The following is a 25,592-nucleotide window of genomic DNA, read 5'->3' as shown; positions in this document are numbered from 1 at the left end:
GAAAGTTTCAAAAGATATATATTATGTTAACTAAACAAACTCAACAAACTTTTTATTTCAATGCATATACATTTGCTCACATGAAATTCATGATTATGTAACAATATATATGTTTTATATGAAAATCATACTTATTTTAATTGGTTTTTAATTGCTGTCCGAAATTTGAACACCCTATTGTCCGAATTAAACACCCCTGTCTGAAATACGAACAGCTATACATTGCGTGATTACTTTTGCCTGGTATAACACAAATTTAGTATCTGTGTCGAGTTTCAAGTGATAAATGCAAGAAAAGAAAATTCTCTTTCTGCTCATACCTCAGTTATGGGGGTATGTGGATAGGTTTCAAGCATACAAAGGTTTTACTATTAAGGTGTCCGAAATTTGACTACTTCCCCTAGACATTAAAAAAACTTTACCTCGACCCCCGAAACCTTGTAGAAGAAAAAGATGGTCATCCGCTGGTATATTGTGTAAAGAAAATCATCAGCCTTATCCTATAGCATCCTCTAGGTAGGATGCTGGTCACTAATCGGATTCCTCCCCATAGTCCAACAAAGAATGGAGCAGTTCCGACCATTACAACGGCTGGGAGAGCCCATCTTACCGAATGCAAGTACACAACAACCGACAACATTCTGAAACCGGAAACATGTGCAAATTAGCGGAAGTCAAAATATAATGTCGTGCGCATGTCATGACGTCATAATTAGGGCGTGATTTCTGGAGGCAGCTGCTAAAATGTAAACAACCCGCGGTTTTTACAAACCGAAAGCTATGTACAGAGATATAGCGTGCCATTGCACTAAAGGCAAGGTAATTATAACGTTTTTAATACAGATTTATTGTACGGCTAAATATGTTTACTTGTGTTATATGTCAAATCATAATCTTAAAAAAAGAAAATACAAAGGCATAGCGGGTGTCCATATTTTCATGATAACAAGACCAGTATCTCAAAATCGGTGGGATACGACCATAAGCGTCTCTAGTTGTGTAGCACGCTGGTAAATCAAAGACCTACTAAAGACTAATAAAGTGGGTCTTTGACTTAACAGCGTGCTAAAAACCTACGGATATGACCGGGATCCTGGGTGGGATCCCCACTGGATTCCCTTCATCTTTTTCTCTTGGGTCTTCATTTGCATTCTTCACTTACATTTAAACACATAACGTTACCGTACTTTTTTTTAAAAAGTTTTATTTGAGTTCATTGAATTTACATTAAAAGATGGTTTTTGAAAGAGAATGTTACCCATGTACACAATAATTCTTTTTATTTTCCATAATAAATTTTCTTCATTTGGTGACATTGATATACATAAATAGACCTACAGTAGGTTTGTCATCTTCACTTGATTCAAAATGTTTCTATACTAATTTAAAGTTTGGAATATGACACAACACAAAGAAAGAATGCCCTCCAGGGTGAAAAGGGAATCAATGAAAGAGGCAAAGGATGAAAAATCAGATGAAGGTGCGATCAATCTGCTTCGTCGACTTGGCAATCAAAACCATTCAACTATTAGAAGCAAAATGGTGAGATGAAATATCTTTCGTTCATGTTTGCATTTTTGAACAAATCATATTTAAATTTATGAACACAAAATGCAGCAACAAACAACAAATGATAAAAACCATTCCTAATATTTACATTTCAGTAACCATTTCTTTCAAGTGTTCTGATAAATTAAACCATATTGCTTTTACATGTAGCTCATCAGGGCCCAGTAGCATACTGGGATGAAGGGCTAACAAATTTGTTCAAATGGATGAACTTTACCCGCATTCAAGGTCATAGGTGTCAAAAATGCTAACTACTTTAAACAGCTCCATGTCATTAACTAAGAGCCCTAGAGACCTGATGCTGGACCTGAAACATGTTGGTATGAAGGGCTACCAAGTTTGTTCAAATGAATGAGCTAGATCTAGGTCACAGGGGTCAAAAATCAGAAGACTGTTAAGGTAGCTCCATACTTTTGGGAAATCCCATATCATTTTTTTCTAACAGGTCATATTTTCTTGCATTTTTCATGCACATTTCAAATCTGTATAGAAAAATGGGAGTTCTTTAACTACTTTTTGAGATATTGGAACTTGAAATATACCATCTGTACAAATTTGCTTGTCGGAAATAGAAAATTCATAAAAATATGTTTTTTCTGTAATATTAGGGTTAATGTAGTCTCAATCCTGTTGATTTTTTGTCCTTAATTTCTTACAATAGAACAATATACAAAACTATCGTATTTTCATTAATGGTAACTCTTTTTCGTTATTTCCGAGGACCGTTTTTATACATAATTATCATGTTTTGCCATATTTTCACCCCTAAAAAAATTGATGAATAGGCAAAAAAGGAAATGAAAATCCATGTCAATTTCACAATATTTGTATATGATATGCCCAAGGTAATCTATTTTTCAAATATCATATAAAAACATGGAGTTCTCGATTAAATTTTCACAATTTTTTAAGCTTGGAGTTTGTAACTCACAACCCTACCCCCATTTCATCCAATGCTAAGATGGGTCATATTTGGCTATTTTTGAAAATCATGCCATAAAAAACCACAGCATTTCATATGTTTTTGTGATATCTTATCTGGTTTATGTCTGATTATTTTTATAATTTTCTTCAAATTTTGTGTTTTAAGGAAATCTGTAGCCGATTTTTTTAGAATTCCGGAAATTCGGTCCGTCCAGGTTCCCTCTTATCATTTATAGCGACGAACGTTTATGATATCCGGTGTTTGAAAATCCATTCCCATTTACGACAGGGACGGAAAAAACCTCAGAGATAGCATCTAATATTCACTTCATTGCTTTTATTTGATTTATTTAATGATTTTAAACATTCAGTAGTATATGCAAACAATTTTCACTTATTGAAAAATATCAAAGTGGAATGTCGTAGCGTATTGGAAACCATTCTGGAATTCAAAACAACCATGGCAGCTTCCAGCATCAAATGAACTGGCGCGGTTTTCAAAAGTATGGACCTACCTTAATGCACACTGCATCTTATTTCATTTATTCAATATTTCTTAAGCATTTTATTTTCTGATATTTAATTGAAGATTTCCATTACATTTCAACTAATGTTTATATTGAAAAATTGTCAATATATATACAATGGGCCTAATAGGATGCACATTCACACTACATAATGTACTTATGTATTCTGGATCTGCAACCTCTATAGGCAAGATATTTCCTTGTTGGTAAGGTTATATCACAAAGAGAAAACAGAAATATAAATATTTCATATTATATGTCAATTTCTATTGTCAAAAGCTATTGTAATTTATAATTAGTTTTCCTTTACGTCTAGAGTCTGACAGACTCAGAAGATAACATCCATTCCTCACCGCTGTCACATCTCACAGCTCCTAATCTCAGGGATGCTAATTGTCCTCCTGATGATGCAATGGACATTTCAGCATCTGTTACCCCACACAGTGAGTTTTGAATGTTTCTATTTTTACTGACAAACATTTCCAGTTTTGAATATTGCATATAACTTATATATCAATTCAATGATACAGAGGCATTTAAATTGAAAAAAATGTCTTTAGCGTGGACATGTTTGCATTAGTACTTTATTATAATCAAATATTATGCGAGTTATACATTTTAGTTTTATACAGCAAATGCATAAATTCAGTAGATATGGGGATGAATTCCTTTATATATAAGCCAGAGAAAGTAATACATGCAGTATGATTTAAAAAAAAAAATCATTATTTTCAGTTGTCAATTATTATCGTCTATGATCCATGCATGAATTCTTATTCTAAATGTACGCTATTTATAGTATCGGGATCAACTCAAGTAATGCCTGATTGGTATGAAGACCTTACAGATGACCACACGTCCGCCTTCAAGGAAGTAAGTCAAATAATATACAGTGGCTCCCACTTATTTAGGAATCTGTGATATTGTCTGCTTAATTTGAAATGAATTATGATCCGTTTTAACACATGAATTGCCTTTCTCCTTGGTTATATTGAAATCTGGGTAATTTGAAGATATTTTCAGTTCCCTGAAGACTTAAATACATGTATAACCAGGTTTCTCTGAATTACAAAATTCAGACTATAGTACCAGAACGTCTAATAGTTTTTATTTTTGCAAGCATTGGGAAGCAAATATTAAAACTTCGAGATGAGTTTCATAAAGTCTCATATAAAATCAACACAAAACTAAGATACATTTGATCACATAACTACATGTGATACAACAATCTATTTTTCAAAGAATGTCACGTCAAAATATATTATGAAAACTACAGCGGACGCCTTCATATTGTCCCACTGTTCTTGAAAATACTGACGTCATATTATTTTCCTGACATCATTTTATTGTTTCTGTCATGATGTCACAATTAATTGAGCCAATGGAAGTCACTCCAGTTCATATTACACTGCACTGACTAAAATATTACACGAGCGAAAACACTGGAATCAGGCGGAATATGTGGTAACATCTCTGGCATACTCTCTTTTGTACTTTTGTTTCCACATACATATTTTTGTCATAGTATAACAGCACACAATTGCGCATTATGTTTCATTGCGGGTATATTAATAAATTGAAAATGAATCCTGCCATTCTGATAATACAACTTCTTGTTAAAGATGCTCCACCGCCGACAGAGCATAAATGATATTCATCATTTGAACAATAATTGGTGTTTAATCGTGTATATATATGTATAATTAACACAAAAAATAATATAAGATAATTTACTTCGCCTTTGGTGCATGCGCAATCAGTACTTCATTCCATATAGGATATAGTGGCACAGAATTTTTTCGGGATGCAATTAATTATTTTTCATATTTTTAACTTGAAATAAAATTACAAGCTCAAACTTTTTAATGGTGGTAATGGTCTAAAGTAAGTAACTTTTCTAACTGAAGAAAAATACTAAATCGTCTGCTCCTGTTTTTGATAGTGAAAAAATACCATTCGTCAGCGGTGGAGCATCTTTAAATAGTCAAGCTTTAATGTAAATATTGGATTCACGGTTCCAAAGGTCGAAAAGGATAAAAAAAAATACAGACAAATCAATATTGTTTGATAAAAGAAATACAGAAAAATCAACATTGTTAGATAAAAGAAATACAGACAAATCAATATTGTTAGATAAAAGAAATACAGACAAATCAATATTGTTAGATAAAAGAAATACAGACAAATCCATATTGTTTGATAAAAGAAATACAGACAAATCAATATTGTTAGATAAAAGAAATACAGCCAAATCAATATTATTAGGTAAGAAATACAGACAAATCCATATTTTTAGATAAAGTAAAAGAAAAACAGACAAATCAGTATTGTTAGATAAAAGAAATACAATCAAATCAATATTGTTAGATAAAAGAAATACTGACAAATGAATATTGTTAGATAAAAGAAATACAGACAAATCAATATTGTTAGATAAAAGAAATACAGACAAATCAATATTGTTAGATAAAAGAAATACAGACAAATCAGTATTGTTAGATAAAAGAAATACAGACAAATCAATATTGTTAGATAAAAGAAATACAGCCAAATCAATATTATTAGGTAAGAAATACAGACAAATCCATATTTTTAGATAAAGTAAAAGAAAAACAGACAATTCAGTATTGTTAGATAAAAGAAATACAATCAAATCAATATTGTTAGATAAAAGAAATACTGACAAATGAATATTGTTAGATAAAAGAAATACAGACAAATCAATATTGTTAGATAAAAGAAATACAGACAAATCAATATTGTTAGATAAAAGAAATACAGACAAATCAATATTGTTAGATAAAGTAAAAGAAAAACAGACAAATCAGTATTGTTAGATATAAGAAATAAAGACAAATCGATATTGTTAGATAAAAGAAATACTGACAAATGAATATTGTTAGATAAAAGAAATACAGACAAATCAATATTGTTAGATAAAAGAAATACAGACAAATCAATATTGTTAGATAAAAGAAATACAGACAAATCAGTATTGTTAGATAAAAGAAATACATACAAATCCATATTGTTAGATAAAAGAAATACATACAAATCAATATTGTTAGATAAAAGAAATACAGACAAATCAATATTGTTAGATAAAAGAAATACATACAAATCCATATTGTTTGATAAAAGAAATACATACAAATCAATATTGTTAGATAAAAGAAATACAGACAAATCAATATTGTAAGATACAGTAAAAGAAATACAGATAAATCCATATTTTCAGATACAGTAACAGAAAAACAGATATATCAATATTATTAGGTAAGAAATACAGACAAATCCATATTTTTAGGTAAAGTAAAGGAAAACTAACTAATCAATATTGTTAGATAAAAGAAATATAGACTAATCAATATTGTTAGATAAAAGAAATACAGACAAATGAATATTGTTAGATAAAAGAAATACAGACAAATCAATATTGTTAGATAAAAGAAATACAGACAAATCAATATTGTTAGATAAAAGAAATACAGACAAATCAATATTGTTAGATAAAAGAAATGCAGAAAAATCGATACTGTAAGATACAATAAAAGAAATACAGACAAATCAATATTTTCAGATACAGTAACAGAAAAACAGATATATCAATATTAATAGATAAGAAATACAGACAAATCCATATTTTTAGATAAAGTAAAAGAAAACTGACTAATCAATATTGTTAGATAAAAGAAATATAGACTAATCAATATTGTTAGATAAAAGAAATACAGACAAATGAATATTGTTAGATAATAGAAATACAGACATACATGTATGAATATTGTTAGATAAAAGAAATACAGACAAATCAATATTGTTAGATAAAAGAAATACAGACAAATCAATATTGTTAGATAAAAGAAATACAGACAAATGAATATTGTTAGATAATAGAAATACAGACATACATGTATGAATATTGTTAGATAAAAGAAATACAGACAAATCAATATTGTTAGATAAAAGAAATACAAACAAATCAATATTGTTAGATAAAAGAAATACAGACAAATCAGTATTGTTAGATAAAAGAAATACAGACAAATCAATATTGTTAGATAAAAGAAATACAGACAAATCCATATTGTTTGATAAAAGAAATACATACAAATCAATATTGTTAGATAAAAGAAATACAGACAAATCAATATTGTAAGATACAGTAAAAGAAATACAGATAAATCCATATTTTCAGATACAGTAACAGAAAAACAGATATATCAATATTATTAGGTAAGAAATACAGACAAATCCATATTTTTAGATAAAGAAAACTGACTAATCAATATTGTTAGATAAAAGAAATATAGACTAATCAATATTGTTAGATAAAAGAAATACAGACAAATCTATATTGTTAGATAAAAGAAATATAGACAAATCAATATTGTTAGATAAAAGAAATACAGACAAATCAATATTGTTAGATAAAAGAAATACAGACAAATCAATATTGTTAGATAAAAGAAATACAGACAAATCAATAGTGTTAGATAAAACTCAGCACATAACAACACTAACACCTTCTCAAGATAGTCGTTCCATTCTGACCATCTATGATTTTTTTTAAGTTATTTGATATGTTGGACTCATCCAAAACGGGTCTGTTGAATGCCGACAGTCTATATGAGGGCTTAAAACGAGTGGATAGTGACATTACTAAAGAGGAAGTGGAAAGTGTTTTGAAGAAGCTCGATAAAGATGGTAATGGTGAAATCGACTTTGATGAGTTCCTGTTCCATATGACCCAAGGTGATATACTCGGAGCAGAATCTGATGATGGTAAGACATGGTTACTGTCCTCATTTGAAGAAAATTCTCTTACTTTCCGGCCTGAGTGGTGGGCCAAAAGAGTCAATTTGACTCTTTCCATAAAAACGACTTCTTCTCTGAAACTAAGCATTGGATAACTCTGATATTGCATCGGTACACTCTTTATGGGGTGTGATTCACAAATGGAGGGGCTGATCCGACAATGCCCGAGGGCCTTCACCGAAAGGGTCAATTTTGTTATTTCCATACAAACAACTTTTTATCTGAAACTATAAGCATTAGATAGCTTTCATATTGCACTTGTAGCATTCTTATGAGTTGGAGATTCCAAATTGTACAAATGGTGCCGAAGGGCAAGTGATCGAGCTTATGCCGTGGTGCGGCATCCGTTGTCCGTTCATCATCTGTCTATCCAGTCGGCCATCTAGTGTTAACTTTTCCCTTTAAACTTCTTTTGAATATTCGACACCGTATATTTTAGTCATTTTAACAACATCTTCATTAACATTCTTTTCAGATACTGATCGAAAAAAGGGACGAAATTTTTCAAAACGTCAAAGATTATTTTATACTGCCATCACGGAGTTCTCTTTAAAAACAACTCTGGGAGAAATTGAAAGATCATATTTGGCTCGAATGCGCCAAGCACCCCATGTCCTAAGCCATTACACAGCAGGTGTTCGTCTTATTGGATTAACGGATCGTCAGCTCCAACGACAGTTTAAAAAGATGCAGAAAACTGCTAGAAACAATGATTCACCGTACGCTAACCCTCTGCCTTTCGTGTCCCAAAGTGGTTGTGTTAAACCAACAAGTATTAGGAAACAGGTATCACTATGTGACATTGTCTATCCCAATAATTTTAACTACAGAGAAAAATACACATGATTTTACATATACTGCAAAGCAAGAATTTATAAGTGACTTATATAAATCCTTGCAAAAGACATCAATTGCATTATGATAGTTGTCAACACATCGGTAACTTTAATTCCTGTAGCACAAATCTATTCCATGATATTGACAGAAGCTATTTACCTGTATATAACTACTACTATGCATCACTCGTTCAGACAACTTAGCTGTGATTATATCACCATTAATTTCTATTAAGGTGGGAAGAAAGGAAATAAGTCAGTATAAGCTAGCAGAGGACCGTAAGCTTTCGCCACAGCAAAGAAGAAAGACCCGAACGCATAGAAAGGTTAAGACGTTCAAGGACAAGGAACCCGGCAAGCCGGCAATCGTTATAGACGATATTCCATCTGATCATGCAATCCATAGAGAAGTCCAAGCCACAATCAATGTACGCAGAACTTATAAGATAATTAAAAGAAATAAGATTAATTAGAGATTATTTAAAAAATTAAAAAAAAAGATAATTGAAAAAAAAAATTTAATTAGAGATTATTTGAAAAATAAAAAAATGATAATAAAAGAAAAGGTACTTAATAAGAGAAAATTATTGCAAACTTGCACAGATTTATGTAGTTTTGCCTTTATTTATGCGGGGCATTTGAAATTGAGGCCTCAAGAATTAAGGAGGAGGGGCGCTTATTTGGTCGAAGATGATATGTAGTAATTAGTAAAGTGCTGCTAATCTAGAATTCTTGATAATCGTCTAAACATTACTTTACACAATTGTTAGTAATATTTTTAGATCAAAACAAAGCCACAACCTTCATATGCATGTACATGTGCTATATTCAAAGGGTCATTAAAGAATGACAGAAATAATGCTGTACAGTACTTATAATGGATATTGTTTTATTCCTTGATTTAGGAATCTCTAAAGATGTGGGACAAACGTAGCAGTATTGTGTCCAAATTACCCGGCAGCCATCTTATTGCTAGTCTGAGAGCAAAAATAAGTAAGACATGTTGATTATAATTGTATTGCCTGTGTAAACAAAGGTAAATATTATGCAGTTTGGTATCGATGGTTGTTTTATATGTTTACATGTATAGGAACAAATTTGTGTTCAATCATTTTTGCTAAGTTCGTCCTGTATCATCTTTTAATCTATCAAAGGTCAAAGAATAAGTTTTATAATAAGAAAGCTCTTTACTGTGTATCTTATTATGAATCAAACAAAATTCAGCTCATGTTAATATCCCAATACCAGAGATATATCCAATAAACTTTGGTATTTTGTGATGTTTGTTATTTAACTTTTTGAATACTTTAGAATCTCAGACCACTGTGAACATGTGTTCATTGTTTGTATGTCAAAATCCTATTCCCTCTTTGATAGCAAGATCAACTAGATCTGGCCCTGAGACCAGGACAAATTTAGACATTTATAAGCCTGGTAACTTTGTGTTATTGTATAAATTTGCATGAAATCAGTGTTAATTAGTTGTAAACCCTAATGTATATCCATTATAAAACAGTTCCATGTAGTAAGTCTGCATTACACTCTAAAACGTGTTTGTTATCAAACATACCGTGTATTATATCCATCACAAACCACACAACTTGTAAAGTTCACTTAAAGTTGTTTTTTTTCTTCTAAAAATCACAGAAGTTTTCTTGGAATAAGTGCATGTTGCCTTATTCTTTTAACGACACTGTTTCTTGAACAAACGTTTCCATGATACAAAATAATAACATGAGAGTCTATTGTAGAAATAATTGGTGAGATTTAATTACAAGGTCAGATCAAATATCCCATTAGTGTTTGACGAAGAAGTTTATGATGAGATATCTTCAGTTAGAAATACAACACAAAAAAACGGATTTACATGATGTCCAAATTAAAACAGTAGAAGTGATTACAGTATATTTTGCTAGAAGTAAGTTTGAGATATATATATATATATATTCTTCAGAGCGGCTATCTCATGATTGAAAGAATGGATAAATATTTTTTTCGTTATGTACATGAAATTATGTACCTAATAGCCTTGTGGTCTTTATACCAAGAGATTACCGTAAAACAACGTTTACTTACCCCATCACGTTATTGATAAGAAAGAGAATGTATCCAGTGATCCGTGTCCAGTGAGGATGCCTCTTTGTATCCGCTTTGTCCATTCTGATGTACTTTCTGTAAAACATGTAGTTATGATGATTTTATTCTAATTTACTAAATAAAAAATACCAATTAAGGAAATAAATAGTAGGAAACGAATGAAGTTCACTTACAATGTTTTAGCACGCCATCGTCAGATGGTGGACTATTCAAATGCCTTTCGTCTGTAGTCAGTCCGTCTGTTAACAATTCTTGTTACCGATATTTCTCAGAACCTACATGTACGTGTAGGTTCCCCTTGGGCCCTAGTTGTGCATATTGCCGATCGGTCAACAAGATTCATGGCCGATAGGCCGCCATCCTGGATTTTGAAAATTGATTTTGTTACTGCTTTTTCTAAGGAAGTACTGAAGGGACATTTCTAATATTTCGTACGTAGTTTGTAGTTGAAGTTTGAAAAGCAGAGAAAAGATCCCTCTTTCCATTAATGGACAAGTATCATTCTTTGATGGACACTAAGATTCCCCTGTGATGTCTTGTTTCTTAAAGTTACAGAAGTATTGCTAGAAGTAATTGTACGCGATTACAATGCTATGTTGATCTCGACAATGAATTGAAAAGCCTGCGGAATAAACTATAAAACAGCTGGATTAGATATACCCAGGGTGAAAAGTTCAGCGAAAATTCCGCGAATATATCCACGTTTACACTGTAATGATGCTTAATAAAACCAAATAAAAGGAATGTCACTCACGTTTCCTCTTGCACGTACCATGAATGTTTTTATATTCACAATTATTCCAGTTTGATTTCATGTATTCAGAAAGAAATTTTATGTAAATTAATATGGAAGTACAATTGTACGTATGCAGTTATATTTCTTCTCATTATATCACACTCTTTAGATTCACTGCTTATCTTTTATTATATGGTTATTCAAGTATAAACGAAATTTATCAATGTTACTAATCTCTAATTTTATTTTTTTTTCTTACACAGGAACAAACCTCATCCAACTGGATAGAACAGCAGAGGAACCTGAATTGGAGGATCAGCTCAGATCATCACTCGCTATGGACGAGAAAGGTATCAATAATACCTACCCTTATTTCAATGTAAAAAATTGAGTTATTATTAACTTCAACACAATATCCGTGGTTGATGTCTACATGTTTTATCTATTTTTATTTCGCCTGACCCAAAGGGCCGGTGTCGTGAGCTTATGTCATGCCGTGGCGTCCATTGTCGTCCATCAACAATTCCTTTAAATTGATACTTGTCATATATTTGAGCATGGATTATCATCAATTTTGGCCTGGAACAACCCATTTTAAACTTCTGGCTGAAACTTGCCTGCAATAATTCTGACATAGTCTTGAAAAAGTGTTCTTACATTTCGGGTTGATCCCAAAACGAAGATTGCCACCATGATATCATATCTAATTTATTTCCTTAACGACTGTTGCTAAGGTAGTCAGATAGCCATTAAGACCTTGGACATGACTTTCATTATGTCATCTAACGCGAAGGGTGAGGATGACATATAATCATCATGTTTGGTCTTTTAAACAATTTCTTGTCAATAACTAGGAGGCCTTGAGTACTAATATTGGTCCAGTAGCATACTAGAATGAAGGGATTTCAAGTTTGTTCAAGTGAATAACCTTGACCTACTTTTAAGTTCAAAGTCACCAAATACATTGAAAACTTAAAGTTTTAACTAAAGAGTTCTTTGTATTGCCTTAATATGTTAGCCACTATTGTATACTGTGATTGTGTTCTTTTGTGGAAACTTAAGCCCGTGGGTATCTTGTTTTATGAAAAAGGTGATCAAGAATCCAGCCGTCGGATACCCTGTAAACCAAAGATCGACAGAGAGAAAGTTCCGCTTCCGGTATTGAAGATCAAGTATCTAAAACACAGACCAACAATCGATGATCTACCCAACATACGGGAGAAGGTGAGCTCTTTACCTTCTGGCCAGTTCAATTCATATTTACCTATTCTATATTGAAGAATACCGTTTATGTTTCGATAATATGACCCAAAGGATCAGTATGACCTATACTTATCATGCTTCGTCCGTCATCATGCGCCGTTTGCCAAGCGTAGCTCTACTAGTGCCATTTAGCTGAAACTTGTCTAAAATGATCCTGACATGGTCCTGACAAAGTGTTGTCATTTTTTTGGATTAATCCGATATCCAAGATGGCAACCACAGCTGCCATCTTGAAAACAGATTTTGAACTTCTGCTCAAGTTTTACCGGTACGATTTAGCCGGACTTGAAAGATTTTTAGTCATCATGCTTCGTCTGTCAAAGTGTGCCGTCCGACATGCGATGTCGGCCGTGCGTAAACTTTTCATTCAAATGACTTCTTCACAATAAATGAAAGGCAAAAGGTACTCATATTTGGCAAGCTGGCATGAAGGGCTACCAAGTTTGTTCAAATGAATGACCCTGACATTTATTTAAGGTCAAAGGGGTCAAAAATGCTAAAATCTTTAAACTACTTCTTGTCAATTACTAGAGCCCAGACTTGATATTAGGCCTGTAGCATGTTGGGATAAAGGGTTAACCAGTTTGTTCAAATTAATGGTCTTGATCTTCATTGATGGTCACAGGGGTCAAAAAGGCTAAAAAAATTAAACGACTTCTTCTCAATAATTGAAAGGCCCAGGGTATTCATATTGGGCCAGGGGTCAAATGTGCTACAGTCTTTAAACAACTTGTTGTGTATTTTAAATCAACAATTGTATTTTTACAGTCAGATGACCGTTAAGACTCATTGGGCCTCTTGTGAAGTTTTTATGCTTGTTTTATAGCATATGCATATAAAATAGCATACAATGATAATTACATGCATTCATGATTATTTTTCTTAATCATACAACAATCTTGGGAATTTAATAAGGCCTATGTAACCCCTGCAACTCTCGCTTCAAACAAAATCTAACTCAGCAGTAAATCAATTAACTTTTCCGAGGCAAATATTTGCTCTATGCGATTTTGTATTAAAATTTACTATTTTCCGAAATAGTATTTTCAAATTATAAGATTTTGGTGTAAAATAAAGAAAAAAAACATTCTAGAACCTTCTTTCATCTTTACCCATTTGACATACATGTATTTTGATTCCTTTGAATCAACTTTGCCCGTTTGCAATAACGTCAACTCCTGTTTGAATTTTGTCTTATAACTGTACACTGTGTTTAAAAGGTAAATGTTAAAATAAACTTTTGCTTTAGTAAATGCTTTCTCTTTTCTCCAATTTCTTACTCCACTTCATCTTCCTCCAACAAAGGCAACCCAAGCGATCAATGACTATTATCAGAACATGAGGAAGGCTACTGTGAAGGATGCCTATACCAACTGGGAGAAATTATACGCTGATACGATTCGTCCCAAGAAGCTGCTAGAAAATTTCAGGACAGTGTATCGTGCCTACTCGCCTCACAAAGAAGAGAACGCATTTGTAGTCTGCCCGTGGATGCCAGGTCCATATCGTCATTTTCGGAGTATTTACAACCGAAACCAAGGCTCACCCGATTTCCGAATGGAAAGAGTATACAGAACTTGTATCAGTCCCGAGACAACGAACAAGCGGCCATTTAGTGTTCATTAAAGAATGAATGTCATTTACTATCATATGTCGTGTTATTTATGTTTAAGCTGTTAAATACCAAAATCATTAGTGATGCAAAACGGCATTCCACAAAATCACGTGCCAATTTTTACAAATAACACATGTACGAGACTATCGGAGTTTACGCAATTTACCTCGCGCTCCATTTGGTTTATCATCTCATAAACTAAGCAAAGTAAGAAGTCAATCCTTAAGAAATATACATTAATTAGCAGACTGTATACATTGTATCAACTAGAAATGTAGTGAGATATGAAATGTAATGCTTGCTTGATCAAAATTAAGGATTCTAGCTTTTAGATTAAAATAGTTTTGAAGTTCGTGTTTTTATAAGTTAGGTCTGACTTGTGGCAAATATTTTCAACCAAACTGAAATTATTATCACCTATATATTATCACATGACCAAGTCTATACTACATAATCATGAAGTAATTATAAGTTAATTAAAATTTGAATAATTAGTTTCCTCTGGCCCTGACACCATACACAAACCTTTAGACAAATATCTGCCAATATTATCTATGTCAAAATGTCAGATTCTGGTATCAGGGCCGGAGGAAACTCTGACCAGATTTAAGCATTCTTTTTTTTCAAGCTCATGCTCACGAAAAGTCTAGATCTGTAAGCTTTAGTTTTACACTAAATATTCAATATCAGTTATATCAATTAAGTTGAGAACTTAAATATTAATTGGTTCGACTTACTGGGGAATCACTGTATTCATAGCTGATGTTTCATAGTACTAAGAACTTGCACTTCTGACAAATTTCATCAATAATGCCATCTCATGTTTTATCATTGTGTTAATGCCTGCCTGCAGTTGCTGTATATTATAGATCTCTATAACATGTACACGAGTACACATGTGCAGTGCGTCAAATGACCCCTGAAAAGTTACTGTGATATATTTAGACCTCTTTCTCAAAACAAAAGACAGAAAATATTTTTAAAATCGATAACCTGTTTATATTCGACAAAAAGTACTAAATTGGAAACAGGCATGGACACAATTACTTAAAAATGTATTTAATAATTTGGGTAAAAATGCTATTATCGATTATTAATCAATTACAGGTACAATTGGTCTGTAACTGATTACAATCCATTAATTATTTTTTTTTTAAAGTAACTGTACTTCCTTTCAATTACAAAGTAACATATGAAGTTGATTTACACGTATTAGTTTTTATCACAATGTTTTTTTTATTTGTCCTTCCTACGATTTGATAGCATGTCAAGACAAGTTATATTTAATTTAGTATTAAATTCAGTATATAAAATAGTTTCATTGTAATTTGTCAAGCTCTTTTGTTTCATATTTACACCTTAACCACAACATGCATAATTTACCTTTTTTTTAAACCGGTGTCTTAGAAATCACGATTTACCTTAGCCATACATTATAATACTTATTGACTCTATTATGTCTTAAGGTTTATATCCCCGTTTAAACTAGTGTTTTTTGTATACCTATATAACTTAGTTACTAAAAGCGTCTATGCATCCGTCCTAATTTCACATATTACTGCTGACTCGTAGATTTTTTTTTTTGTAAAAGTCAAAGGGACTCGATGTGTATGCCTTTGTAAAGAGGAATCAGGTCAAACCATCGCATATACTACGTGCTATAAACACTAGTTAACATGATGACATGGTTATTTGGTGACATAGATGTGTACTGAACCCTGTGGAGTTGCAAAACTGAAACGTACAATTATTTGCATATTTTGTCAAAATTTACAAACAACACATCATCTACGAGTCAACAGTGATATCTAAGGTTAGAACGGATGCATAGACAATTTATATCAACTAAGTTATATTCAACAACAGCTAAGAATCGATATATAGGCATACAAAAATCACTAGTATAAACGGGGTTTTAAACATTAAGTATGTGTCATGATCACCAGAGCGATTGGGGCCCATTGTAAATGGAATAAAAGAGCTAACAGCGATTAGAGAATAATTGCTTCCTGTGTGTATTACTAGGTACATACATACCAGTTAGTGAACTTGAAAGGTCATTTGCTATGCAAGATGGAGTTTGTGTGAGATTTTTTATATATATAAAACGGAAAAGGACTATAAAGTAATTAGTGGAAAATAACAAAAATTGCAATGACTGCAATTTAATATAATTCCCATGGTTAAAACGACATAGCAGTAAAGGACATACCCTTTTTGTGTCATGTTTAAAGTGCAACTGGATATGCGTACACACATGATTGCATAGCGTGTAAAGAAAGTACTTCATGTATATTCGTTACGCAATCATGTATGCATGTGTGTAACTGACTTGTACAAAAACATGGATGCATTATTCGTAAATTGATTATTCACAAGAAACGTTCTAAAGCTCGTAACGATTCTAACGAATGTAAGAAAAACAGACATCTGTCAAAATGTACAATACACTATCACGAATAGTTCAAGTTCAGTAAAATAATATGAATCAACTTCATTAAAGTGGTTTGTTTTATCTCATAAATTATAAATTAAGGTAGAACAAGCACACACTCATTTTGATTAGACCAGCCATTGTCGAATAAAGAATAGTTTCCTGAAACTCGAGCTTGGCAAAACTTTCAGTTCATTTCTGCATGATATTTGTATTTATGTGTATTCTATATATATACAATGTGTTACGCCTCGTTTTGAAATTTCTGGTAATGGATTTTCCGATCATGTGAGGTCCCCCAACACACAAAAAGGAAGTGTGAATCGTTTCTTTCTGGTTAAATATTTCACCGGATTATGATTCCTATGTCGATCATGCTACCATACATCAATGCAAAAAGGTGAGTTGAAAGCAAATTATTATAAGCATCTGTGATCTCGGGTGTATGTGAAATGGTTATGAAAGTATCGCAAGCAATCACCTAATAACATGCACCAGCTATATCTTTTCGGTTCGTAAGTCGTGGGTAGGACAACCATAATTAAGTTACCTTTGTGGTAGTGCTATCTATACTAAACTGGATAAACAACCGGGTCATATCATACGACAAGCTTAAAGAAGTGGCAAACTCTAGCCTTCGTTAAAAGAAGAGATATGCATGTTATGTGTGCAATGTAGGTATCCAAATTATTATTTATTAGTAATGAATCTGTGTAGCTTTGTTTATATATGTAATATATATTTTATTTATATTTAACAGTTTGTTATGCCAAGTTATGTTCTGAATACAAGATCATTGTTAGTCCCCGGCGGGGCTGTAGTGTTTGTTCCCGTCTGTCTGTCTGTCTGTCTGTCTGTCTGTCTGGCCGGCCGGATTTGGTCTTCAGATGATAACTTGCGAATTAATGGATGGAATTTGATCATTCACATAATGGTAACACATGAAAAAATACAGATTAGAAAATTGAATTTTGGGACAAAAGGTTAACTACAAAGGTCATTTTTACTAATAAATAGTTTGTTTCACAAATTTTCGTTTCCGGACGATAACTTCAGAATATCATGTGTTCAAATTTCATGCAATGATAGCATAACTGAGCATAATAACTTGCTATCGATAAGAAAATGTAGTTGACGGCAGGGGACATGTGTTGCTTACTGTAAGCTAGTTACTTTGGGGATGGGGGTTTAGGGCCAAGATTTATACTAATTCTGTTCCCCTACCCACAATGATGTTACTGGTCAAATTTGTTTATAATTCACGAAGAACTAAATGACTACTGACAATTTAAAGGAAATGTTGACGGACGGACGCCGTGCCATCACATAAGCTCACCGGTGAGCTAAAAACTGCTTTAACAAGCAAAGTAATTTTATATTCATAGCGTTCAGGCTGCTGGTCGTGTGGCATACACATAAAATATAGGTAGATAAAGTAATGTTATATAATTATCGAGCACGTACAAGGACATAAAAATAAACTGCAAACATTTACATAATGTTACTGGTTGTGTATATTGACGTACCAGCAAATATCATTAAATCTAATACAATATAACTGGGTGTACCTCCAGATGATTACTTTATTGGATATTACCGACAGTTCAGACACATCTTATTTCTATACATATTTCAGGACTCTAGCATGCATTCCTTGCACAGTCAGACAGCACTGTTAATAATACGAACATACTTCCCATTTGTCGGCTAAGCAGATATGCTGGCAATTTAAATTGACTAGCATATCAAAAACGTTACTCCACATGCATTGTGAGTGTGTATTGATACTTACCATACCACCTGAAATAAGACACAACATCACTGGCACACACTTATTCCCATATGAAGCTTTTTGTTGAATATCTCGTACGACATTCCTCTCAGGCTGTAAGCAGCCTCTACTGACTGACAAAGCACCCCTGTATGGTACCTCATAGTCTCTCATTAAAATAATGAATGATAATCACAAAATGATATTCATCTTATGTCATACCATACCCTGTATTGCAATCTCCTGGAGAAATATCAGTTGTGAAAGTGAAATACTACAGATATTTCCATGTATAAGTAACATTTGTGAGATACTTTGTAATGTATGCGAGTTGCGTGCTGTAGCGACGGGTCAGCACGTCTGTAAAATCGATAGGAACATGTATTTCCTGCTGCGGCGTGTGTAAGACACAGTTAGTACAGATGATGAAACCCACATGAAGCTTATATGTAGTAATGCAACGCCCTGATGTTTATATATGAATATTTATTGCCAGCTTCGCTAGCCAAGGGTATTCAGTACGATATTCTCCTTTAAGTAGTACGCAAGGGTTGCACATTTAGGTAATAAGCAACCAATGAAAAAGCTCGTAGCATTCATATATGGACTAAGAAAATGGCCTCGCCCTTTGCAATACATGTACATGCTTTTTGCGACTGAACGAAATACCATACGTTTCCATATTTGTGAGATATATGTTTATTAGGTTTTGCACGTGTTGCACGTATGCTTAAAAATGCTCCACAGAGCATAAATGCTACCCATCATCTGGACAATAACTGGTGTATAATCGTGCTTCTATGTGTCTAATTAACACAAAAATGTATATAAAATGATTCATTTTACTTTTGGTGCATACTAAATTAGTTCTTAATTCCATATAGCGCCATGGATTTTTTTCGGGACGCAATTAAATATTTGTCATATCTTCATCTTTACTTGATGCTAAAACTAAAAACTGAAAAAGCTAAAACTGTTTGATGGTGGTAATTGTTTAAAGTAAGTAACTTTTGTAACTGAAGAAAAAATACTAATTCGTCTGCTCCTAGTTTTGACTGAGGAAAAAAACATTCGCTGGCGGTGGAAAACTTTAGGTGTGTCTAAATTTGCCTACCTTTGCATAATTTATTTAATTTTGTGAAACAGAAACTATGCAAGCATTTATCTTTCTGTTTGGAGAGCAATGTATCCAACTACTTGATGTAGCCGGTCTACAACACCTTTTTTATGATGAATCTTGACTTCGCTTGAACCTTTCGAAACTGACTTTAACTCTTTTCAATAAATACGCCGCGTTTAACACGTAGAAATATTTTAATGCAAAGTACATATTATTTCTGTGCTAAGGCTGGTAACTGTAATAACCATCCAGATAAACAAAATAAAGCATGGAAATAAAACGAGTACATAAAAATATCAGTAAAATAAGTAATAGCTTATGATTTGAAATAGTCACGATTTGCATACGACGTTCGCCGTTTCAAAAAACAATCACTGTGACGTCATTTATAAGGGGGCGCAATGTATCAAAGAGCCGATGACAACAGACGGCCAATAAGCCGTTAAAAGAGGTGAATGTAGGGACCGCAATTAACCCTGGGAGAGATTGCATAAGCCAACACAATTAACAACCTTTATTCTTTAATGGTATTTGTTGTATTTATATTCTTTTGTAACGATGTAAACGAGCCAATACCAGGGTAAAGAAATTAAATATGGCAAATAGGGGGCGAAGGTGAATTGAAAACCTAAATACCAAATTCCGGGAAAAGTACAGTAACAGGCATTACGCATGAAATAACTTTCAATGTTGTATATGAATAATTAATTTGTTTTTACTTGCAGGCTTTCCTATTCTGTAGGACGTTGAACATTCACTGTTATAAGTGTCACTTATTCTACAATGAATGAAGAAGAAACACGGTCCTTCTTTGAGTGCTATTTACGTCTTCAACGACACCCACGACGACTTCGCGATTTCATCGAGATTCTGCATTTAAATAGTGTGATCACTTACGAAGATTGCCTGTCAATAATCAAATCAATAAAGAGAAATGAGCCTGTCAATCACGAGATCATCCAATCTATACCAAACAAGTGTAGAAAGGACAAACTTCTTCATTGTCTTAAGATCAATCCTAAACTGTACACCAGTTTTAAAAATATATTTTGCAAAACACATTCGGCTACTGTTAAAACACCACAGCTCATTTGCGCAAATGGCACGAATGATTCCTACATAAATAACTTTTATGAGATGTTGAAAACCAAAGCATTACGAAGTGGAAGACTGGAGTGGAATGCAGACTTCAAAAGGTGGGCGGATCATCTTTCGTCCGTCTTACAAACAATGCCACATGGCACTGAAAAACGCAATGTTGCTGATTGTTTCTTTGTGTTATTAGATCTACAGGCAGTTTTGGAGAAACGGCATGAGGCAGATAAATCACATTTATGGATTCGTCCAGTGTTTCAAACTATGGAAGAAATTCTTTGTGAAACATCAAATCCTTCACTCTCCAGACTTATATTTCAGTCTAGAAAGGGAACGGCATGCGCTCAGTCGCATCAGTTCGGGGAGGTGTTGAAATACGCATCCCTGGTGTTGGGTGATATCGCTATGTTTTCTTCCGGGAAGCAGATTGGAAGTTGCATATTTGCTGTCGTCAATATGTATTTGCAATACTATAGTAGCCTTTGTAGGCAAAGTAGGATTGTGGAAGCGCTTGGTTATAAGAAGCAGATTTTACATTGGGTTGAGATAGGGTTTAGTCACTTTAGTCAAGAGGAAAGAGATATACAACTTAATTGGAGAAGGGTATATTTAGACAAGAAGGTTTACTGTCATCTGGGGATAGATATATTATCAAGAGATATACCAGGTGCTTGCATTACAGACACAGACATCAGCGAAGCAAACCGATGTATTTCTGAAATGCTACAGCTAAAAGATGGAATGGAGAAGTTGCGATTGCTGCATCACTTCGTCGCGTATGCTAAAGTTAGTCGACTAGAAGGCAGTCTAGAGGTCGCGAAAGGCTATTGGAAAGAGGCTTTAAACGTCGCCGAACAAGGGGGATTCCTGTCAGAGGTTGCAGTTTTGAAAGAACATCTATCTTTTACAGCAAGCACTGCTGTTCCGATAGAAGACATCGTGTCTCATCGTATTCCCTCTCAACACGATGAAAGGCGTTCCTCAACTAAGGAAGACAGAAAGATACCACAAGAAAATACGGAAGATTTTAGCCAACTGGAACCAATTTGGACAGAGATGTCGAAAAAGCTACATATATAAATAGAACGATACACAAACTAGTGAATTGGATCAGTCGACACTTTTATCGGACCCTATTTGGCGGAGTTATGGCCCTTTGAATAACGAAAAACGCCATTTTCGTCTATTTCCGTTCAATAACTCGCAAATATTACCGGATTTTCTCGAAAGTTGGTAACATGGTCAAATGTCTCAGGGCCTTGATCAAGTTCGATCGGCACTTTCATTGGACCCTATTTGGCGGAGTTCTAGGCCTTTGATTAACGAATGAGGGTAATATAAATTCCACGAATTTGCTTGTTGCATATGATAGATATGTAAGACTTTCTTAACTTTGGTCGTCTTTCTTGTACAATTCTGATCCCAATCACAACCAACTAACAAGTTATAACACTAATCAAATTGACGTGTGGAAAATCTCACAATCTCAATGCGTTTCTAAGGAACCCCCCCCCCCCCCCCCCTATTGAAAGTTTAGTAAACACCCATTGAAATAGGGTTCTGTATTTCAACATTCATCATTTATTGAATTGAGTTTACATACAGTGGTCTTCAATATAATTGTACAAATAACATTTCCGACAGAGTATTATTGGATTATTACATTTACATGGAAAATCGTATGTTTATCCGACGTAACTGAGCAAATATGTTAATTTGCTTCGCAGTTAATAAATTTGAAACTGCAGATAATAAACTTACATTTAAGGATCTACTCTGGTAAAAAGTCAATATTTTCTTATGACTTAATTTTTTCAATATAGATTTTGGGAAATATGAATTCGTACCAAATTTTAAAATGTAAAAAAATTGTGTGCTTGATTTTTAGCTATCATGAATCGAAGTTGAATATTTGACGTAAATTTTCATTTTACCGGCATTTCACTGTTTTAAGCATACACACGATAATGTAAAGCAATAAGTAGCTATGTTTACAATAAATTGAAATTAACGAAAACGCGAAATACATTGTATAATACAACATACACAAAAGGTGGTTCACTTAATGATGCCACTATTGTTAATTTCATCGGGTAATGAAAGAATATTTGTTTGCAAATTATGTGAATCAACGTAGCGCCACAAACGTTTGCAAACATAAATTGTTTCATAACCTGATGGGGAAAAAACCCAGTGAAATCAAAGCTTAAATGAAGGAAAAGAATCGACCAATCAGAAAGTCTTATTTAGTATGGAAACAAAGAACAATTATATCACTATAAACACCATTTCATCTTTTGCCATTTGATAATACCGCCATCCTTGCACACCGCCAAATGAGCAAAGAGAACAGATTTCTGTCCTATATAATTTCCCATGCTTTATAAAACAATTTTCTATATGACTTTAAATTCCATGCAATGTTATCGCGACAGTACATATCTATTCTATAATTCATTTTATGACAAACTGGGATTTTGTTCTAACAATACATAAAACCAAGTTTAAATTTCAGAACAGTATTTGTTATGTTCAAACACATACCATTGTATATATTACATAAATCTAAGTTTGAATTGAAGAACAATATTGGTTATGCTCAAACACACACCATTGTATACCAAACTGTGGCATTGTACGTCAAACGATGAGCTCATAGAATTAGATTTTCATGTAATTCTCGTTATGTCCTCGTTTTAACGTTCAAATATATGTGAACTGTGAATAAAATGTGGCAATATAACAAGTATAGACTGTTCATGTATATTAAGTGTGATTTGTGGAACTATAATCAACAATTTGTTGTTGTGGTGGTAATGAACAATGTCTTCGTGTATATGTATAAATGACCGATTCTAACTCGGCACTTTCTTAGTGTTTAATATCTTTTGGTAAGGCTATGTCAGGTGCGGAAAGTTCCTAACTTTTAGTATAAATAAGAAAAATAGAAGAGTGCAAATACGAAAAACATATGCGATCGAGAACGGAACGGTAAATTTGAATAATAACGATAACACTTTTCTGTAGGATTTATTTTGGCGAGACCCTTTTCAATGCATTTGTCAAATGTTTCATTTGTTAACTAGAAAAGAAAAGAAAAAAAAACACTGAACATTTAATAATGCAATATGCGAAATTAATATGAGTCAAATGACAATCTACGTACCTTTACTCCTGATTTAGGAAAAAAGTATGTACGACTAATGCTGGTGATCTGTCTGTTGACTGCAGAACTGTTACTTCAGGACAGGACTAGCATAAGTACATGTACATTTACCAACCCCAGGCATGGATCCGACGATTATGATCAAATCTGAAAAGGACCTCAGGCTCATAATATATTAACGACAACATGCAGTCCAGCTGTAAAGCTAACCAAACTAGTGATATTACCCTAATAGGACCAGGAAGTGGTCGTAAAATTATATATCGACTAGGGGTGAGGGCAACAGATGATTTGTTTGACCCGAAGACAAACTGTTATCCTAGGCGAAGGCCGAGGGCAACAATAATTGTGTGAGGGTCCAACAAATCATCTGTTGCCCGAAAAACCCAGTTGATAACTCTTTTGTTATACCCCATTGTGACGTCACTCTTGTCCCGCAGCATATTTTACACTCTATAACAATCGATTTTAATTAAAAGTTCTTTGGACCGCTCGACGGAACAGTTCATTTTTTGGCATTTTTGTCAACAGAGTTTATATAGAAACTATTTTATAGGGGTATAACAATACATAATATCAAGGATATAAATCACATCAATGAATACACTCTGGGGACAGTGGTTTTGTACCGACATATTATAATTACCAAAAGTCCTCCACCTATGGTTCGCGAGTTCAAATCCCATCCCATGTGGGGCAGTTGCCATGTGCTGACCGCTGGTCGGTGGGTTTTTTTCCCCGACTTTCCTCCACCACCTGGCACGTCTTTAATTAAATGACCCTGGCTGTTGATAGGTCATTAAAGTAATCAAACCAAATCTATATCGTTATATATAAACCGTAGTATATACGGTATTTTACCGAATTTTGATCTAGACCCCATATTCTGCAATTTTCATGTTATCACAATTTTTGCGCGTGTTCTTTCCTCGGCGATCTGTGCTGTCCTTATAACGTGCTTCCTATAAGTAATTTTCTAGTATCTCATAGGCCCCCTAGTAATCAATTGAGTTCATATTTGGCTTCAAAGTTGGTCAATTAAGCAAATATTCCTATTATTCTGATTATTGAAGTTTTCTTCTAGCTCTTCTGTCTGAAAGGGGTTCAATTCTTTTTCCAAATGTAAAGATTTCTTATTTCTTGTATGCTGCTTGTTCTCTGATACACATTTAGTTGTCCAGGGTACCGTTTCACAAAGAGGGTATAACTTACGAGATAGATACATCCACTCGGTAAGGTACACCCGCTTTGTGAAACGGTACCCTGGAGCATTGTGCTGTAATAGTCTTGTTCAACAAGTTAACCCTGTAAGGCATTGCTTATGCTACAAAATTGACATATTTTATATAATTAGTACATTAGACGTAAAGGGGTTTTCCTTTTTCATACTATGATAATTAATTTTTCTTTGTTTTCATACCAAATCTGGCTTTCTGATTGGCCAATATTTTTTTTGCATTTAAGCATTGATGTCACTATTTTTTAATTTTATCGGGGTATGAAAAAAAAATTGTTTGCAAACTGTGTGAATCCGCGTAGCGGATTCTCACATAAGTTTGCAAACAATTTTTTTTTCATAACCCGATAAAATTAAAAAATAGTGACATCAATACTTATAATT

General features: G+C 33.3%; 3 protein-coding genes across 7 annotated transcripts in view; 2 read left to right on the top strand and 1 right to left on the bottom strand.

The window, feature by feature from the left end:
- Positions 1 to 19,012, bottom strand: part of LOC138325350 (1-acyl-sn-glycerol-3-phosphate acyltransferase epsilon-like) — a 40,906-nt gene extending 21,894 nt beyond the window's left edge. Inside the window, 4 exon segments of the mRNA XM_069270946.1 lie at positions 423 to 497; positions 500 to 641; positions 10,751 to 10,846; positions 18,612 to 19,012. Coding sequence (XP_069127047.1) covers positions 423 to 497; positions 500 to 641; positions 10,751 to 10,833 — 300 coding nt within the window. The 5' untranslated portion in view covers positions 10,834 to 10,846; positions 18,612 to 19,012.
- LOC138325348 (uncharacterized) lies at positions 698 to 14,414 on the top strand. Of its 4 annotated transcripts, none has more exons than XM_069270939.1 (11): positions 698 to 819; positions 1,391 to 1,542; positions 3,337 to 3,463; positions 3,820 to 3,893; positions 7,595 to 7,805; positions 8,314 to 8,624; positions 8,911 to 9,102; positions 9,580 to 9,667; positions 11,771 to 11,857; positions 12,598 to 12,731; positions 14,076 to 14,414. In XM_069270939.1, the coding sequence occupies exons 2-11, from the start codon at positions 1,399 to 1,401 to the stop codon at positions 14,394 to 14,396; spliced, it is 1,689 nt and encodes a 562-aa protein (XP_069127040.1). In that variant the 5' UTR covers positions 698 to 819; positions 1,391 to 1,398; the 3' UTR covers positions 14,397 to 14,414. The 4 variants fall into 4 exon arrangements, with proteins under 4 accessions (XP_069127040.1, XP_069127041.1, XP_069127042.1 ...); XM_069270940.1 differs by having other exon boundaries at positions 725 to 778; XM_069270941.1 differs by lacking the exon at positions 1,391 to 1,542 and having other exon boundaries at positions 738 to 819.
- Positions 17,069 to 22,984, top strand: LOC138325349 (uncharacterized). Of its 2 annotated transcripts, none has more exons than XM_069270943.1 (2): positions 17,069 to 17,219; positions 20,436 to 22,984. In XM_069270943.1, exon 2 carries the CDS (start codon positions 20,494 to 20,496, stop codon positions 21,883 to 21,885), a length of 1,392 nt encoding a protein of 463 aa, XP_069127044.1. In that variant the 5' UTR covers positions 17,069 to 17,219; positions 20,436 to 20,493; the 3' UTR covers positions 21,886 to 22,984. The 2 variants fall into 2 exon arrangements, with proteins under 2 accessions (XP_069127044.1, XP_069127046.1); XM_069270945.1 differs by lacking the exon at positions 17,069 to 17,219 and adding an exon at positions 17,414 to 17,493.
- Positions 22,985 to 25,592: the final 2,608 nt, after the last annotated feature.

The sequence above is a fragment of the Argopecten irradians genome, chromosome 6, assembly GCF_041381155.1.
Source record: "Argopecten irradians isolate NY chromosome 6, Ai_NY, whole genome shotgun sequence".
Taxonomy (NCBI): domain Eukaryota; kingdom Metazoa; phylum Mollusca; class Bivalvia; order Pectinida; family Pectinidae; genus Argopecten; species Argopecten irradians.
The sequence above is the reverse complement of the archived record's forward strand: the minus strand, read 5'-3'. Positions and strand labels throughout refer to the sequence as shown.